A 12,353-nucleotide genomic window follows, 5' to 3' on the forward strand; every position below is an offset into this window, starting at 1 on the left:
CAGTTTCTCTTACTTTGAGAGAAAGGAAACACGGGAACACAAAAAACTCGGAAAATCGAAGTAAGGAATGAAGCAGAAGTACCTTTCCTCCACAGACGAAACACCGCAAGTAATCCGAGATGAGCAACTCAGGGGACTGGTAGATTTCTCCACAAACCCTAAAAAATGAAAAGGAAATGAGATTCTACGCTTGCGACGGAAGCTGCTGGGGAGCTTGTTTCGCCATTGACGAAGTAATTGCCTCTGGAAAGTATCGTCGTTGCAGGTGGAGCAGTGGAAGAGACGAAGAGAAGCCATGACCTCTTATTGCAGGTTCAGTTCAATAATCAAACCCCCACAAAGATATCAGATAAAGAGCATTGCTCGCAGAAGATGGGATTTTGATTCGAATTCCAAAATCTGGAGTTTTCCGCATCACGGTGTCGGTGACGCTGAGCTCAAAATATCGGTTGCAGAGGTGATTTCATGTGACGATGAGCCCTTCCTCCCACTTTTGCCACGTGGAAAAGAGCCCTTCATTTAATATAAATTTCATGATTCCGTCCCAGTTGATTAGATGAGTTGCTAACTTGACAGGCCTACACGGCACGTCTAGGGAAGCGCCAATACGTGCTCCCATTTTAAAATTTCGGCTGCTAGGATCTATGATTAATGATTTAATGCACTCGGGTTCGGTTTTGCAAGTATTTGATTAATTTGTAAGTCGTCAATTATGGACGATGACAATCTAGACATTTAAAGCTTCCGACGTAACCATCAAGCTCGGATTTATTATTACCCAAAAAAAAAAAATCTCGGATTTATTGGTCAATGAATCTTTTAATTCAAATTTCAGTTTTCGCGTCTTTTGTCCAAGAGGTCTGAAAAAATAGTGATTGATCTCTGCTTAGAGAATTGATGAGAAATACTATCATTAACGCCAAGTCAGATCTGGTAAGAAACACCATTTTTCTATTCGATCAATTAATCTAGATGTTAAAATGGTGAGAAACACTTTTTTCCCCCTCAATCTTGCAATTCACTGATAAAAGTATTGACCTGTTATTCTCCTTTCATTTGTATCATTAATAACCAAACGACATAATTGTAAATCGAGCTCATAATCTAATCTCCATCTACATTCACCTAAACCCTAAGTATGCATTTGGTATAGCTTCAGTACTTGATGTATTAACAATTATCTGTGTAGGCACCATTAAGGGAAATTTTAACAGTGTTGATCAATGACTTATTGATGATTCATTTATACTAAAATAATAACTTTTGCCCCTCTTCCCAATCTATGTTCATTAGTATTTGACCCCCCCAATATAAAATCCTAGCTCCGCCCTTGCGATTACTTGCAGCCTTTTTCCCTTGTCTCGTAAAACCCTAATCCATTTTTCTTCATTTTGCAGAGATCTAAGGAAGAAGAATTTGGGACTCCAAACAGAAAGATATACACTCCTCTTCACATGTCTCTAACTCTCCATAAACATCAGATCGGATGAAGAAATTAGAAAATCTTATCGAAGGACATAAATCTATCACCCCAATAAATGCTAATCTCCACAGATGAAGATATTGCTACAGAAGATGTTCAACAGATTCGTGAAGCATTCGAAATCTGAATAAAACCCCAGCCTAAAGTTTGCAAAACAAAAAGGGTGCGGGGGAGAAGCCATTTACAAAAAATCATTTCAAGATAAAAACAACCAATGTGCTTGTGTGAACTAGTTTCGAATATATAAAATTTCAAGGTCAAAACAACAAGATTGTTGTTGCTTCAATTTTCATTTGTGGAATAACAAATACTGAACCTTGACATAAAATTTCTACCAAAAAAATAAAAAAATAAAAACCTTTACATAAATATTTTCTCCATGCAAATTGTTCATTAACGGCGTCCGCCTGATTTGCTTTGTAATGGTTTTCTCTGTTTTTTTCCCGATTTTCCATCTATCGGAATTGTCAACTGGTTTTTATACTTCATACCTCAGCCTATACAAACATTGAGTGCAGAAAATCTCACGATATCTACATTTGGCAGCCTCACACTACCACGTGGAGGATAAGCATCAAAGCTCATATCTCAAAAGGTATTTTAGTAAATAAACATACTTCATTGATTAAAAGCATCCCGTTTATTTACGGACAGTGGGTCGCATAGACTCACAGCCTTTCGGACATGCCTTTTCTGACTTCGTGAATAGTTCCAATCTTTCCAATCTCCACACTCGGACTCCTCCATACGACAAAACACGCCTGGGTCTGTTTTATGCTATGTTATCCTTTTTGGCTTTTTATAATTTATCAATGAGTCAATTATTCGAATTGGGGTAAATCGAATCCGATCCTATGATACAAATCTTAGTTGCCGTCAATTATTTGAATATGATCTAATCCAATCCAAAAAAAACATAACAGTTTATAAAGAAAAACAAATAATAAAATTATTTCTTCATCCTAAATACATATATCTTTTTATAAAAAAATTAAATAATAAAAAATATTTACAAAAGTTCAACATAAGCATATACGCACACACATATATATAGGGGTGATTTGTATTCGATCTAATTTTTATTTGGATCTTATTATCTGATTTGATCCAATCAGAAACCTAACCAGGGGAGGGGATAACTGAAACCAATGAACTAGGATTGGATTCAAATTTAGATTGGATCATGATCCAATCTGCTTTCACCCCTAATAATTTCACATAAATATTAAGACCTGTTCTATAATTTGTATATTATTAAGACACCCCTTTTGTCATCATTCATGCCTTATTCATTCTATTTAAAGCCATATCCACTAATTATTAGTGCTTAAATCATTTCTTACTATTTATACCCATATCATCTTTGGTCGACCCCAAGCTCTTCCTAGCCCCTTCAATGTGTAACAAGTCATTTATTCTAACTAGCCAAAGGGTGGTCTCCTATGCAAGTGTCCAAACCATTTTAACATAACTCTCCCTCATTTTATCACTTATTGGAGTTATTCCTAAGTTCCAATAGATAACTTCAACTTAATCATATTTGTTATAGATTTTCCACTCATCCATCTTATCATTTGCATTTTTGTGATGTTCATTTTTTAAACATGTTGTTACTTGGCTGGCTTCCTACGGGTTTTATAGAATTTTCCTTTTAATCTAAGTGGTCCTATAACATAAATACACCCCTCCATTTTGCCATCATACTCTAATTATTTGGGTGTCATCCTCCTCAATCTCTCTCTTGTTATGAATTATTGAACTAAGGTACCATAAATGATCACATTGAGTTATCTCTTGGTCTCCAATCCTAAGGGGATCTTGATTTGTACTCCTATTATTACTAAATTTACATGTCTCTTTTTTAAGTCTTACTTATTTTAAAATCTCTTGGTTCTAAGGCATTTAACCATAAATTTAAATTTGCATTTAATCCTTCATCAGTTTCATCAATTAACGCAACGTCATTTGCAAACAACATACACCATAGAACTTCTTTCTAAATATGTTTAGTCAATTCATCTAGGATCAGTGCAAATAAGAAAGGGCTAAGTGCTAAACATTGTTGAAGACCCAAAGTAACTAAAAAATATGAAGTCCCTCCAATTGGTATTCTAACATTGGCTGTTGGCCTCTCACACATATCTTTAATTAGTCCTACATACATATTTTAAACCCCTTTCTTTTCTAAGACCCACCATATTATCTCTCAACAACTCTATGATATGCCTTTTCTAGATCAATGAACACTATATGAAGATCTTTTTTCTTCTCTTTAAACTTAGCTTCCATGGTTGATCTCCCTGGCACAAAACCAAATTAGTTCTCTAATACACTTGTTTCAAATCATAATATTTGCTCAATTATTCTCTCCAAGAGTTTTATAATGTGGTTCATAAGTTTAATTCCCCAATAGTTATTACAACTTGATATATCACCTTTGTTCTTAAATATAGGTACCATGTTGTTTCTCTAATCATCAAACATTTCTTTTTCTTTCATTATTTTATTAAATAGCTTGGTTAACCATAACAAGCTTATCTCTCCAATACCTTTTCATCTTTGTATTAGACTCCCATTAGATCTTAATGCCTTCCCTTTCTTCAACTTATTTAGTGCCTCTTTTACCTCAATAGGTCTATTTTACAAAGGTATGCATTATTTTTAACACTACTAGTCAATGTTTTTGAACCATCACTTAGCCATGATTCAAGGTTTAATTCTCTTCAAACTTGGTGATTGGTAAAAAACTATTGACTTAATCAAAAACCACCCAGCCTAGGTGGTTGAACCATTGACCCATTCGACCCGGTGATCGAGTCATAGGTTGCACACTAAAGTGTATGCAAACTTCCATCTTTGTTTGATTTCCTCATTTCTACCAAGATTCTTTGATTTTCATCATTAATGCACCTAACATGATTTAAATCACTATCTTTCCTTTCTTTTAGTTTTGCTACTTTATACATTCCTTTCTTTGATTTCATTCACTTTCCTTTTAACTTCATTTTTTATAATTTTATATTTTTCTCAATTTTTTACATTTCTCAGTTATTTTTTTCTATTTTTTTCTATTTTTTATTTACTATCATTAGAAGTTGACATTTTCATTATTATTTTCTTATGATTATTCCGGTCAAACAAATGTTCAGATAAAAAATTCCATTTTACACTTCCATATAAGAGAATTAATAATAAGTAAAGAAATTGTAAATAGAGTGGGTGTCTTAATACTATTCAAACTATAGGGTACGTCTTACTAAAATACATGAAACTAATGAGAGAAAGCAAAACCACCCAAGCACCCCTCTACCCCATTAGTCCATGGAATATATGTAATAATGCTCCCAAGAGAAATGTCTAGTCAAGTCAATCAAGCAACATTGTCCCTTGTTTGTTAGCTAGCCAATCTGCCACCTGATTCCCTTCCCTCCAGATGAGAATATTTTATATGTAGACTATGATCTGCTTGATTCTTTCTACACACCTTGAGAATGCAATCACATCTCCAAGGTGGGGCTTCACAACTTGTTACATAGCCAATTGTAGTCTTCGAGTCTCCTTCAATCCAAATCCAAAATCTTGTGTTGTCGATCTCCTTGTAGTTTATGAGCCTAAGAGCCACCCAAGCCTCTACATTGATGAAAATGATGTGCCAAGGTTACCTGCATATACCACTGCCAAGATCTTTCCTTTACAGCCCCTAGTGATAAATCCATGTATCATAGCTTTTCCCCCAATAGTTGAAGTTCCATGTTTCCCCCAATAGTTGATCTTTGTTTTGTTTTAGCAACCAACCTATAGTTTTTGGATTCAAGAATAGAGCTTGTGGTTCTTCTATAAGCAAATTAAAACATGTTATATATTTGATTGTTGCACACCAAGTGTTCAATGGAAAGCTAAGGGTTGAAAGTTCATTCTAATTTGGCATAAGTTTGTGGTTTCTAGCAAGTGGTGCAACAAAACTAACTTCCACATTTTGAAATTGAAACAAGAGTGAGTTAACTATGAGTTAAAGCATCTCACATAACTCACCCAACTTATTGGAAGACAAATATTATCTATCTACAACATTTACTCCACATATTAGACATGCATCATCCCACATAACACATGGATGGCTTGTTCCACGATATCATACACACCTTGGCTTCTTATAGCAAACAAGCAGTGTTATCACATATATATGCAACAACCCCAAAACTATTTGACACCTCTTCCAATCATGTAAAAGAGAAAAAATACTTAACATCGGTCCTTTTCCTCTCTAAAACTAAATTGACTACCAACAATAGCTTGGCCCTTGCAAGGAAACTAAAGCTCGATCAATATGCGTATGTTGAAGTCGAAGGTCAGTCTAGAGGCAACTTTCTTTTATCAAAACTTTTGGAATCTGATTAGTCAAGATATCTTCAACTTGGTGCTTCATTTTTTCAACTCTAATCATATACCAACATTGTATTAATCTCCAAAAATCAAACTCCAATAGATCCTTCTAGCTACAAATCAATCAGCCTTTGTATTGTGGTTTAGAAGATCATTTCCAAGTGGATAGTTTGTGGCTACAACCAATTCTTCAAGAGCTCATTTCCCCCTTTCAATTTGGTTTCCTAGAGTACAGACAAATAATAGACAATGTTCTATTAGGCTCCGCTTGGTTTGTGGGATGGGGATGAGAAAAAAGGAATATTCCATAAATATTCCTTTTTCTCTCATTTGTTTTGAGTGAAATAGAGGGATGGGATGAGAAAAATGTGGAATGTCAAATCCCAAAATCGTGGATTTGGGGTCGCATCAAAGTTGTGTGACCCGGTGGAAAAATTTGAGAAATCACTGTTATAGGTACCAGTGACGCTGAATAGAAGAGGGAGAGAACTACTGCCTTCCCCGTTACCATCGGCAGTCTGTGCGAGGGGTAGAGGAGGCAGCAGTGGCAAGAAAACCAGTGCGAGGGGCAGCGGCGGCGACACCCCCTCTCAGCCACTCCCTTCCTCCCTCTCTCGTTTCTTCTTCTTACATTCATCGTCCTGTAGCTCCCCTTCCCCATTCAAACCTAGAAGCAGAGCAGCGGCGGCGGCACCCCCTCTCAGCCCTCCCTTCCTCCCTCTCTCGTTTCTTCTTCTTACATTCATCGTCTAGTACCTCCTCTTCCCCATTCGAACCTAGAAGCAGAGCAGCAGCGGCGGCACCCTCTCTCAGCCACTCCGTTCCATTGTTTAGTTTTATAGACATGTTCAAGAACTTGAAACTGAGGAGTAGAGGAAAATTAGATGGGAAGTTACCGTTCATGGCGTTGTTAGAGATGTCCAGGTACTGTAACGAGTGAAGGTTGGTGATAGGCTTGGCGCTCCCTGAAATATTACAACTTGAGAGGTCAAGGGATGTGAGCTTCTCCAACCCAGAAGGCAAAACTTTGAGATTGTAATGCGACAGTTTGAGCACTTCCAGGCTCAAGAATCCCAAAAGATGCACTTTGGCGAACCTGTTGTGTGAGAGATTGAGCTTCTGAATTGACGACAAAGAGGAACCTAAACCGTTTCTCAACATGGGCTCAAAACCAATACTGCCTCCGAGTCGATTCATCACGAGATTGACTTCAACAAGGCTCGGCATAGACCAAAACCTATATGGAACAGACCCTTTCAATGAATTATCGGAGAGATTAATATATTGCAACTGCGTCACATTCCGAAGAAAATTCCATAAAATAGATCATTCAGATTTCTCGAGGGAAGCCTTATTTCCTTAATTGGAGGATTCAAGCATTCCTCATCTCCAAATTCCAACAGTGAGACGTCAAATATGGTTATGGAATGAAAGGCTTTTGAGATCAACTCCTTGTTAGTAGTATTGCAACTAGATTGCATGAAAACTACAAGAAGAGATAGAACGAGCACAACCTGGAAGAAGAGCTCCATTATAGAATCTTACTTGTTTAATTTCTTAGCATCATTTCAAGTTTCAAAAGCCATGGATTTGCTTGCATAGGGAGAGAGAGAGAGAGAGAGAGAGAGAGAGAGAGAGTAGAGTAGACGAAGGTGCAAAGCTTCTGCTCTTCCCACAAGAGCTGTACTTGTTGGTTGTTGCATATATTCCTTGAATATTTTTATACAATAGTAATTGACTAGAGAACTAGTGCTTTCCGCCGGAGAACTACTGTTCATCTTCCTCTTGGTGAAACAGTGATTTTCTCATTATTTTCCCATATATAAAACCAAACAAAGGAAGTGTGAATTTTTACACTTTCCCATTCCATCCAATCCCATCTTTTCCCATCCCACCCAAATCTTTCCACAAATCAAATGAAGCCTTAGTGAAAGAAACATTTCACTTGATGGGATCTCAAAGAAAAGGAAAGGATTGGGTAGCTCTTAAGATGGCCATGTCCAAAGCTTTTGGTAGAATGAGCTGGAATTTTCTTAAAGATGTCCTTTAGAGGATGAATTTTCCTAGCAAATGGTGTCAATTGATTTATCGATGTATTGTCACTCCTACATTATCAATTAAATTAATGGGATAAGTTCATGATCATTTAATTTCCATTTGCAAAGAGGTCTCCAACAAGGAGATACAACATACTTATATTTGTTTACCACATGGATGGAAGTTCTTACTCAGCTTTTACAACAAGCAATTGATGGAAGTCAAATAGAAGGTGTTAAGTTTTGTTATAAAGTTACACCTATATCCATCTTCTGATTTACTAATGACTACATATTATTTTGTAAAGCTAACATCAATTAGTTTAGAACTCTTTGCTAAATTCTAGAAAGAGTTCAATCTATTCAGGTGAAAATAAATAAACCATGTCAAGTCAAGTATCATATATAGTAGAAATGTGCCAAGGCACCATCAATAAAATTTCTCACAAATTTTACAAATAAGAAAGCCTTTGAAGGGCACAAGGTATCTAGGCTCTAAAATGGGTGTGAAATCTTGAACAAGGAACTATTAGATTTAGTCTTATTGCATGGAGTTATAAACTACTCTCCTAAGTAGGGGTGAGCATTCAGTTTATTTAACCGAATCGAATAAATCGAAATTTTAAAAATCAAACTAAAAAAATCAAAACCGAATCAAAACCAAAATTTAGAAAAATCAAAATAACCAAAACTGAAAATTTTTATTCGGTTTTCAGTTAAAACCGAATTTTAATAATATATACTCTATTGTATATATTATAACATATAATATATTATATATTATATATTATAAAATATATATTATGAAAACAAATTTCAGTATATTATATCTGAATATATAAATATATAATATATTATATATTATATGTTACATAATATTATATATAATAATAAAAAGTTTGGTTAATTTGGTTAACTCAAATTCTAATTTTAAAAACCAAAACCGAAAATCGAATTAGTCAAAAACCAAATTAACCGAACCGATTTAACCAAAAACCAAAAAAAAAACAAACCAAAACTTTTGGTTCGTTTTTTTTTGGTTTTAACCGAATAGTGCTACCCCTAGTCCTAAGAAGGCAAGACTACACTTGTCAAATAAGTTATGCAATTCATCCCCCATTTACATTTTGAATACAACAATCTTGCCTAACAATGTTAAATCTCAAATTAAAAAGTCAACAAGGAACTTTTGGTGGCAAAGTAATAAACATAATTCCAATCATACAATTTCTTGGAACAAAAGTTTTTTTCTTCCAAAAGATATTGGTAGGTTAGGATTTAGGAGTTTTCCAATGAATCATAACTTGTTCGGTAAACAATTATGGAGATTTCTTTCTCATCCTAGCTGGTTGTGGAACAAATTATAAAACAAAAATATTTCCCCAACAACAACCCTTTCTTAGCCAAGGTATCTCAAAGAAGTTCTCTATGAGGGAAGAAAGTTCACAAGCTACTATCAAAATTGAAGCCTAATCTATTATAGTTGGTTAAGGATGGTACTTCTATTCATGCATCTCATGACCTTTGGATCCCATCAACTAGTGGCTATCTTCCTCAACTAAACCATCCTCTACATAACAACTTCAAGCAGCTAAAAGTTGTAGGTCAACTTCACCATGACAGATCGTATGTGGAATCTAGATCGTTTGCAATAATATTTTCATGCATCATCAATGAGTCATATTTTTGCAATTACTCCTCATACAGAGTTGAATTCAAATAAGCATTGTGAAAATGCAACAAAACAGAGGTATACATAGTAAAGTTAGCCTATAGAGCATTTCTTAACTCCTTGCCATCCTCATCTTAACCACATTTGAATTGGAACCAATTATTGATGCTCAAGATACCTTACAAATTTCAAATCCTAACATGGAAGGCCTTATGGGATAGACTTCTAACAAAGGATAAATGCACCAGGTGGCTGGCAACACCAGACCATTATTGTTGTCCATGTGAACAGTAGCAAGAGACTTTCATCCATTTAAGTGTCCTTTTGCCAGGGCATTTTGGTGGCAGGCACAAACAGGCCTTAACCCAGAGTTATTGCGACATAAGCCCTAACATCAAACAATACAAGACTGGCTCAATCACCTTAAAATATCATTGAACAAACAAGAAATAGATAGGTTGTTTGGTAGGTTTTGCATTCTTTTATACCTCATTTTGGAGCCAAAAATTAAAAAAAAGAAATCTTTGAGAGCATTCAACCATCACATTTAAATGTTATTAAAAAGGTTGCAATCTATCACCCTGATGAAAACATGCAAGGACAATCAAATCAGCCAACCATGTCATGTTTTAATTTACATTAGTGGTGTTGGGACATGTTGGCCTTACCCAAGAGGGAGGTGAATTGGGTAGCTTAAAATTTTAAACTCTTGATTTAGTTAAGCTTAAAACCTTCCCCAAAATTGAAGCTAAGCCTTCTTGTTAGTTTGAAATAAGATGTGGATCCAATAGTTGATCAAGAGTGTGTTTCAATGGTTAACCTTACTATTGAGTGTACATCCACAACTTCAAAACAAATAAACAATATAACAACTAAGGCTATAGAGGTTAGTAGTTAAACAAGTATATAACAATAAACACAAAGAACTGCTTGAAAGTAAATAAGAGTTGAAATTAAATATAATAGAGAAATAAACAAGCCGCTATAAGGTTATTGTTGACCCTATATGTTTTGATGATAATAAACACATTGAGATTACTAATCATGTATCTAAGTGTGTAGAAATCTTTAGTAAGCTTCTCTAGGATAAATGAGTTTTGAAGCTAGAATACTATAAATGATGAAGTGGAAGCTCTACTAGCTTGGCTGCTTATGCTACAAAGATCACCTACACTATCCTCATCATCTCTTTAGTTGAAGAAGCTTCAAGCATATCAAGTATCAAGGCTAATGAAGAACTTAATGGCTTTAGAGCTGGTCAAGAACAATCTACTACTACATACCAACAAGGAGAAGACTACATCAAGTTGTACAAAATTGTTTTATTTTTAGGGTCTTGATGTAATCAGTTATATGGTGCACTCTATAGATGCTCAACAAGACCAAACTAATTCAGTCTACCTTAGAAACCATAATCCTTATTGGATTTGGCTCCATTCATTTCCTAAGCTTGAACAAGTGATAAAAATCAGGAAAATATATGTTGAATGTTGATAGAAAAGTTTCTAAGCCTTTAAACTTATTTTTTTGAGGTTTCTAGGTGCTGGGTTGTCTGTTTGACAAATTGGTCCTGACTGTGAAAAGTAACTGACTACCCAAAAAGATGTGTTGACTAATTGTGGCAATCGAGGCATGCATAGTCAGGACTATGAAGATTAGTTGATTACCCCCAAAAAGATGTGTCGATTAACTATGATAGCCAAAGCATGCAAAATACCTTGTTTGAGTAGATGTGTCGACTACTTAGGAAAGTACAATCGACCACTTAGACAGGCTGAGTTCAAAGCTTACCAGTCCTCTCTTCGTATTGTAGTTAACTAACAAATTGCATAGTCAACTACTATGAAGAAAATTGATTGTTGAAAGGCTCCAAAGACTACTACTATTATTAGAAAGCTTCTATCGTGCTAGGGAAATTTTGAATCATTACTAAAGAGAGTAAAATCCCCTCAATGGATAAAAATGGTTGTAGACACCCCATTTTTGTGCTCTTCAGTATTTCTGCAACACTTTGAGCTTCAAGCATGCCTCAGCTAACCTCTCAGCAGGCCTAGGGGCATTCTTCAATTTTTTTACAAAAAGTTTGAAACTAACTCTGATTGTCCAGTTGAAGTCATCTTCATCTTGAACCTCATCTCAAATCAAATAAGAAATCCAAAACCAAAAACAAAGGTACATAGAGCCTAAAAATCCAAATCCAATGACACAAAGATCACCTGAATCTAACACCATTTACCCCTTTCATCTTAAGACTTGAAGTCAAAACTAATTTTGATCCTGAACCTCATTTCATGTCAAATCATAAATCTAAAACCATAGGTATGTAAGCACAAAAGTCCAAATCTGACAATACCAAGATCACTTGAATCTGACTCTGTTTACCCCTTCATCTTAAGACCCGAAGATGGAACTGATTTTGATCATCCAATTAGAGTCATTTTGATCCTGAACCTCATTTCATGTCAAATCAAAAATCCTAAACCATAGATACGTAGAGCCCAAAAATCCAAATCCAATGACATCAAGATCGCCCAAATCCCACACCGTTTACACCTTCATCTCAAGACCTAAAGCCAAAACCAATTCCAATCATCTGATCGGAGTTGTTTTGATCCTAAACCTCATTTCATGTCAAACCAGAAACCCAACACATTAGATATGTAGACCCAAAAATTACAAATCCCATGACACCAAGATCACCCGAATCTAATACTATTTACCCTTTCATTTCAAGACCTGAAGCCGGAGCTGATTCCAGTCATCCAATCGGGGTCATTTT

At 35.4% G+C, this 12,353-nt stretch overlaps 1 protein-coding gene across 1 annotated transcript in view; it reads right to left on the reverse strand.

Annotated features, from left to right (window-relative positions):
- LOC148874419 (chloroplastidic phosphoglucan, water dikinase (ATGWD3)) overlaps positions 1–622 on the reverse strand; it is a 69,519-nt gene extending 68,897 nt beyond the window's left edge. Inside the window, exon 1 of the mRNA XM_088963288.1 lies at positions 83–622. Within this exon, the coding sequence (XP_088819414.1) occupies positions 83–297 (215 nt within the window). The 5' untranslated portion in view covers positions 298–622. The remainder of the gene's footprint in view (positions 1–82) is intronic.
- Positions 623–12,353: the final 11,731 nt, after the last annotated feature.

This window comes from Nelumbo lutea, chromosome 1 (assembly GCF_056320005.1).
Source record: "Nelumbo lutea isolate HS-2025 chromosome 1, American lotus-T2T, whole genome shotgun sequence".
Taxonomy (NCBI): domain Eukaryota; kingdom Viridiplantae; phylum Streptophyta; class Magnoliopsida; order Proteales; family Nelumbonaceae; genus Nelumbo; species Nelumbo lutea.